The 8,079-nt window shown below is 45.4% G+C and overlaps 1 protein-coding gene across 2 annotated transcripts in view; it reads left to right on the forward strand.

Moving 5' to 3' along the window:
• pard3ba (par-3 family cell polarity regulator beta a) overlaps positions 1–8,079 on the forward strand; it is a 133,525-nt gene that overhangs the window by 116,712 nt on the left and 8,734 nt on the right. For both annotated transcript variants that reach the window (XM_034864714.1, XM_034864715.1), the window contains exon 24: positions 3,599–3,675. In XM_034864714.1, the coding sequence (XP_034720605.1) occupies positions 3,599–3,675 (77 nt within the window). The remainder of the gene's footprint in view (positions 1–3,598; positions 3,676–8,079) is intronic.

The following is an 8,079-nucleotide window of genomic DNA, read 5'->3' on the forward strand; positions in this document are numbered from 1 at the left end:
CAGTTCTGAAGGCAAAAGGGGTTCCAACCCGTTACTAGCATGGGGTACCTAATAAAGTGGCCGGTGAGTGTATATATACTGTATATATTGTATTTATGTTACTTTCTGTGCCAGATCAGTTCTCTGCCTCTCTGTTTTATCCGTTTCCTCTCCTTCCAGGATGTCATGTGATTTTTAGGGCGGAGAGGATGGATATCGGGGGGTTGCATCCGACTGGCGTGATGAGGCGTCATCATGCCAGTCGGATGCAGGGCATGGGGTGAGGTTGCCAACAGGAGGTGGGCATGGGGTGCCAGTCAGAGGCTCCCGACTGAGACACATGCTTAATTAGCATCCAAGATGGATGTAGGGAGAAGGAAAAGGATGGATGCATGGAAGAGGAATAGATGGCAGTACAGGAGGCTAATTATGCCAGTTGAAAAGAGGCGGCAAAGGAAAGCGGTTTTGGAGAAAAGGCAAATCTGAGCATCTCAGTCACGGGATGAAAGCCTTGCTCAGGCATTGTGTCAAAGCACTTGGACTCTCATTTTGAGCTTTATTGTATATATGAGCATCGCAAATTTACAGCAAAGCCAAAAGTGCTCCAAGAAATTCATTTCCTGAGCTCCGGCAATACTTTCTGATGAATGCGACAGCTGTGCTGCTCGAGTTGGGTTGTGTGTGTGTGTGTGTGTGTGTGTGTGTGTGTGTGTGTGTGTGTGTGTGTGTGTGTGTGTGTGTGTGTGTGTGTGTGTGTGTGTGTGTGTGTGTGTGTGTGTGTGTGTGTGTGTGTGTGTGTGTGTGTGTGTGTGTGTTGCAATGCGTATCATCTGGCACTGTCAAGGCACGGCTTTCTAATTTGGAAGAATGGAAAAGTGACTTTCCGCTCATTCACACTCTCACACGCGCCAAGCATTCTGCCGGAGCAGTTTGTCAGCTGGCGAATGACTCGGCAAAATAATACACTTCATAAGAAAGATTGGTCCTGATATATTTAAGATCATTTTCTCTCCCTGATCACAAAGTCTTAAATCCAGTCTGAAGATCTGCTGATTGTGACAGTCTTTCAGCTTTCCAATTTCCCCACATGACACTGAAGAAAAATAGGAAATTCCCGTGTGTGGGTGTCTGTGTGCGTGTGCGTGTATTGGTGGTCTGGCACAGAGTCCAGAGAGAATCTGGCTTTCTGTCAGCTACTGTCTGCTCAGGACATTAACTTTTCCTCTGATAACCACTTAGACATGGCACATACATATTCTGTAAAAACACACATCACAGTAAATGATGTGACCAGGTTCGGGACGAGGACATGAACTTGCACGGTGTGCAAGGAGCAAAGTGGGTGTCATCGCTCTACACCGGAGCTGTAAAGACTTTTTGGTCACTGTAGGCCTCAGAAGTCTGACAGCAGTTTCACTCTAACCTGGATGAATTTTATATTGCTATTCTCCAAGTTGCCAATAGGAGTGTGTGTGTGTGTGTGTGTGTGTGTGTGTGTGTGTGTGTGATAAACAAATCAATCAGACCGATGGCTGCAGGCTATTATGTTAATACAATCAACGGGCAAATAATTTTACTCATTATGTCTAAACACACATTTCCTCCCCACATCATCATCATCATCCTCTTCTTCTTCCCTTCTGCCCCTGCTTCCTACTCAGAAGATGCATTATGCCTTGTTCAACACACACACACTCTCACACACACACGGTCTTCCAGCTGAGTCCCAGCTTTTTCCTGAGACTGATGTCCCCTTTACCTCACATTATGCGTCTCTTTGCATAATTTCCCCTACCTAACGCACACACACCGCCATCCAAAGATAGAGCATTCACTTCCCGACATCACATTAAACCTGCGGCACAAAGACACACGGCCTCCCTGACTACCACAATATTAACATATATACACATACACACACACACACACACAGCACAAGGCCACTTGATAGTGCATCAGCCTTGCCTCTGATGTGCTTTTACTTCCTGGCTCCCATTCAGAGACATTAGAACTCTCTACATCACATAGACATGGTAATGATATCTGGTAATGCTCCGCTGCTGCATTGACATTCACAATGAGTTTAAACTCTTACCTTCATGCAAAACACGGTGATAGACCGGTCCTGCCTGGAGTCATTTAGACTAGGTGTAGATTAGAGTGTGACATTACATTCTGTGTATGTGAGTGTCACTTTGATAGCCTGGATCAAACGCATCACTGTTTGCCTCTTTAGATTTCCCTGTGTGTATCTGTCTGTCAGACCCGTTATTGCATTCTCATGTACACACACGTACATGTCAGTTTATTGTATATGTGGCTGCTTTTGTGTTTTTTTACCGATGCACTGGTGTGTGCATGTTCCGCTACAGTGGTGCATGGTGTGTTTGACCGATGAACTATCCACTGGGTAAACAGCCTGTGTTTGTATGTGGAAACGCCGAGCCCAGAACCTAGATTACAGATAATTGAAACGGTATGCTCTTTCTCCTCTCTGTCTACCCCCGCTTTATTGTCATAACCTTACACCATGTCCATACTTGCAAAACTACATTTGACGCCACATCTTTTTTTAATCTACATTTTAGCCTTAATTCCACACACCAATTTTCACACCCAAAAAAAGAGGATTTCAACACCTTGCTAAAACACTTTAGATAGGTCTGGAACACCATTCTTGGTGAGATATTCCCTCATTGGGTGTTTTGATGATGGGGGTTGAGAGCGCTATCCTTTTACTTTAAAATCCAACGATTAGCCCTCATGTCCTGAATGAAATGCATTTGTTATGTTTCTCAACTTTTTTATTTTTCCAGATTTTTTTTTGCAATTTGTCACTCGTCTGTAAGTTCTCATTTAGAGCAGGAGGCAACAGAATAGACGTTTATCCTTCAGAGATGGAGTTGGGTAAAGCTGCGACTGTCCCTACTCCCCGACCACATGATGCCTTTAATCCACTGTTTGCCAACAGAAAGAGAACGAAGAGAGAGGGATTTAGCTTCGCCACTGCGGTGTTCCATTGTGGACCGAGTCGTTTTCATGTAAACAGCGGTTCCATATTTATCCCCCTGAACGTTGACGTGGCTTTAGTCAATCGCTTCCTGGTGTGCGGGGGTGAGAGCGTGAACAACCTTCTGCCCCAAATCTACTCCCACTGTAATTTTCTTCATATGACTGGTGTGTTTGCATGAACTGTACACACACGTGTTCATCGGAGGGGCACGGCACTTACATGTGGTTACATGTGTTTAAGTTAAAACATGTGCATTCCATGAGTTCTCCCGCTCTTTTTTTTGTTTGTTTGTTGTTCCCACTGATCCACAAGGCTGCACACAAACACTTCCAGGCTTTATACACTTAATGTACATCCGCTGATTTGAAATATTACCGAGGTTGAACATACAGCCAAAAGGATATATGTGGGCTGTCTCAATAGGCCTTTACAAACAGGCCAACACATGGCCTGGTTGTTTTCATCAGATCTCTACCTGACTGAATTTCTAGTGAGGGAGGTGGGAGTTCAACAACTTGCTCAAGGGTATTTGGACTGTTGAGTGACTGAACCGTGGATCTTTTTTAGTCTACATACTTACATTCCTTGTCCTATGTCTCTTCACAGATGGCACCCAGAGGAGCTGAGTCTCGACCCGTGCCCCGCTACGAAGAGGTGGACCAGCAGTACTCCACACAGCCCCGGTGAGACCACTGTCTGTGTGTGTTTGTGTGTGTGTGTGTTGTATTCCTCAATGCAGAAAATGAAGGGATAACTTCTTGCCACTCCCTCCCTTTGTGTCTCCATCACACACACACACACACACACACACACACACACACACAGATTCAAACACACGGCACAGACTAATCCTCTTTAGAGCTTATAATTAAATCTGGAGTGTTTGCCTTGGGAGTGTCTACTTATCCCAGGAATAGGAGTGTTCAGCTCTCCAGAGAGCAGGGCACAGTCATGAAGATCACACACACACACACACACACACACACACACACATGCACGCAGAAAGGATGGTTAGCTCTTATGAAGGATGTAAAACCTCTAGTGTGGGTTTAATGGAACTGCACATGGTCCTTTATATTTGTTTAAATGTTCTCATTTCAAATTAGGCATGTGCACACACATACCTTTTCCACTTTTCCCAGCTGTGCTGCAGAATACATACATCAGTCCAACCGCACCTGAGTATTACCTGAGTCGTGCGCGCGAGTGTGTATATGCACACGCTGAGCAAACGCCATCTATGTGATGTTCGCGGCCTCAACAGCTAAGTGGAGCGTGGAGTCGCGTGGTACGGGGAAAGCGAGGGGAGGAGAAGGAGGTATAGAGGGGACACCGGGATTGAGAGGAGGAGAGTGAGAAAAAGAGAACAGTCATTTCACGGGTTATTGCTTCTCATGATATGACAGGCACCAGGCAGCGCAGACATCAGCCCTGGCTCACGGGAGGACGAGACACACTGAGAATCTGAGACAGAGAGGAGGAGGGACATGACCAAGCAGCAGAGAGACAGAGAGATTGGCCATCTGTAACTGTGGAGACAAACCCAAATGGAGACAGAAACACAACAGGAGACTTGCATGATCTTTGACAGCTCAGACTATACTCGCGTACAGTAACACAGAGAAAGGAAGTCATGCCATCCACTTATCGAAACTTTCCTCCTAATAATATAAAAGCAAGTCCGGAAAATTGAAAACCTTCCAAGCCATTCAGATTGGCAGAAATGAAAGTTGTGCTTGCATTTCGTTGCTATAAAAAAAGACCAACTATTATCTGTTCCATCTTCTCAAATTTGAGGGCTTGCTGCTCAATATCATTATAAATGAAATTGATTTGGATTTTACCAAGAAGAAATAAGACATTTTAAGACATTAACTTGGACTTCAGGCATTTTTCTCTACTTTCTGCCATTCCCAGTGTTGTTCTTATTCTTTTACTACATATTAATAAACGGAGGCTTGAAGTAGCACTAGCACATTTCCAGTTCTTCAAATTACACATGATGGCGGCAGGGTGTTTCATCATATTCATATTTTCTGGCTTAGGCGTAAAGAAGTCAAATAATGGTTATTACCTAAAGAGATGTTGTCATTATTGTTTAACTGTTGTTCGTCTCCTCTTTGAAGTATTTTTAGGCCCAAGACCCATATGATATCATCTGTTTGAAATGCATATGTTACAGTTAACATGCTCCTGGGGACATTTGCCTCCGCAGAAGAGCAAAAGCACGAGCAACAAAAGGCACAGGCCAAGTACCAGATAGAGTTTAAACACTATTCTAAGTCACATGTTTGTGGTCTTGTGTCTAATGTTTCTGTCAAAATACAGTAAGCATAAGCATAAGCCTAGCATAAACACAGAGGCGAGGGGAAGCAGGAGGAAGGGACGCAGTTATATTCCGGTAATTTTTTTTATTTTTTCATCAAGGGGGAAAAACAGGAGAAAAAGAGAGTGCAGGCACAGCGGTGAATTGAATGCATTTTTCAAAGTGGAGCTGAACTTTGTGCAAAATCCCCCCGGGGGCTGCCATTATTGAAAGCCATTTCCTCTCAAAATGAGTGCGGCTCCACCATTGGCCTGGCTCTCATTAGCATACATTTGGCCTGCCTTTGTGTGGAGCCGGCTGGGGCTGCAGCTGGAGTGGTGGGGCTGAAGGAGGTGCGTGCGTGCGTGCGTGCGTGCGTGCGTGCGTGCGTGCGTGCGTGCGTGCGTGCGTGTGCGTGGATAGTACAGGAGATGGAGCGATGCACCTCACAGATGGGAGCATGTGGAGAGAAAGGAGAGATATGAGTCAGAAAGATGGGGATGAAATCGAGGCAGAATCAAGGCGTTCAGGCAGACATTTCAATATTTCACTTTCAGTGTTCTACATTTCAATATGTCCATGCACATTATAACTCTACTAATGTAAGCACAGTATGCTGTGGTCTTTTTAATTAAATCAAAAATCTTGGTGGAGTGTTGTTGGAGTTTCAACTTTCTTTCTTCCATGTGCCCAAGGGATTTAGATTTTTTTGGAGCTTTAAGGAATATAGTATATTCTCACAGTCAAATGAAATGCCCTGTTACCTTTTTAATTTCTCGATTGTATTGGAAAACTATTTTCACCACAATCTCGCCGCCCAAAAAGTTTGCCAAGATTTGTCTGGCTATTCCCCAAGAAAGTAAACCTCAGCCTGGGGCCGAGTGCCAAGAGCTACGGCACGGCAGCCAACACGAGAAGCTGAAGTCTGGGAGTGAGGATTTGGAAAGAGGGAAGTAGCAGCGTCGAGAGGTTTTGCCCCAGGGAGGGTGATAGTGCTACTTTGGCTCTTACCTCCCTCTCTCCGTTGGCCATTAACGCCGGGATGCAGCTCAGCCTGCGGATAGGCTCTATGCTTGGGGACACACACAAACACACTCACACACACAGGGCCATATGGAGAACATTAACATCATTACCAATTCAAAGCAGCAGGTCAGGGGCGCAGCGACCCGGCCCCAGGTTATCCAATCAGAGCGCCCCCTGACCCACTCCCCCAAGGTGATTGGATTAGGGAACCGGGTTGGCTCGGCAAACGTTGCTGGCCGGGGCTGATAATTGGCTGATTAATGTGAAGCCGGTGGCCAGTGAGTCAGAGAGCCCACCGTACTGGCCTCGTGAAGCCCCTGTCACATCTGGACTCTGGAGATGACCCACTGAGAAGGACGAGATGTGTGTGCGTTTGCGCGTGCCAAAGGTCTTCGCAGGTCCATTTAGTTCCTAGTAACCAATGCCCGACATGGGATCCAAGTCCAGTCGGGTTCATGTTATGTTCAGTCGTATGCAGTATATTTCTAATGTTCAGGTGAAAGCACAGTAAAAACATAACTGCTTATTATTTCAAGGCCGATGCTTTCTGTTTGGGTATGTGTGGTTTGGTCTGGGTCCTAGGGTCCCTTTCAGATCTGGTCTCTTTTGGATGGCTCTGGTCAGTCAGTCGGCCCACCCATTCTTGACTCCTAAAAGCCTTTAGCCAGTATGTCTTGTTGTGCGTGTGTTTGCAGTGATTCAGTCCAAGGGGCCTCTCAGGTTCATCGTTTATGGACTGACTGAACACTAGGTTCTCTCATCAAGCGCTCTCTGCTCCTCTTAAAAAAAAAAAACAGAGGGCAACCTCTTGATTGTCCTCAGCATGTTGAGTATCCTCCCATATGTGGGAAAGTGTCCCTTAAGGACTCTCACCTGACCTTCCTCAAAAAGTGCACACACTTTCACGCACTTCCCACTCCTGCAGCCACTTGGACTTCTCCACCATGCCTCAGCACATGAACCGTCCCACCCCGGGCTGTGTCTGCTCAGGCCCTAATGAGCCGTGTCCAAGTTGGACACACCTAGCAACACACAATAGAAACGAATAAATGACTCAGCCCTCCTCTGAGTGAAAGCAGTCTGTTGATTAGAATAGTATGAATAAATAAGGAAAGACGAGAGGAATATTAAAAAGGAGAAACCCTTCAAAAATGTACCCATTCATTTTAGCTTTATTGTCTGATTTTTGTCAACTGGAAATAAGCTCCTCGCACAGTTGGATGGTTGTATTCATTGCAAAGGTCTGTTATTATTTTAGTGCAGAAATATTGTTTGCTAGCGTGTAGCTTGGAGCTCTCGATGAATTTGGATGGCTTTGTCAAGGTCAGCGAAGAAATCATATGTTCGCCCCGCTCGCCCCATCTTTATTAAAACCCAATCCTGCTTTCCACAGTTTCCTAAGTGATCAAGTGTTTCCCCACCCGTTGCTGTCCAGCTGTCGAATGACTCACTTTATACTCACCCAACTCAGTTAGAGTTATTGTCTCCGTAACTCATTTAATTTCTCGGGTGCTGGAGAGTCCATCTTCATAATAGTTTTTCAGCGTTTGCCTCATAACAGCTGCTGATGTCTTTCCAGGACCCTACGTGATTAGTTTAAAAGGTGATGTGACCCCCTCTTTTATTGTTAAATAAGCAACCCAAGAGCATCTGAAGCAATGTGCGGATTATTTAGTATAACTGCCCTTATAAAAATCACCAATGATCTCCTTACAGCTGCTGATTCCGGACTCATCTCCATTCTCATCCTCCTCGA

The sequence above is a fragment of the Etheostoma cragini genome, chromosome 24 (genome assembly GCF_013103735.1).
Source record: "Etheostoma cragini isolate CJK2018 chromosome 24, CSU_Ecrag_1.0, whole genome shotgun sequence".
In the NCBI taxonomy this organism is placed as follows: Eukaryota; Metazoa; Chordata; class Actinopteri; order Perciformes; family Percidae; genus Etheostoma; species Etheostoma cragini.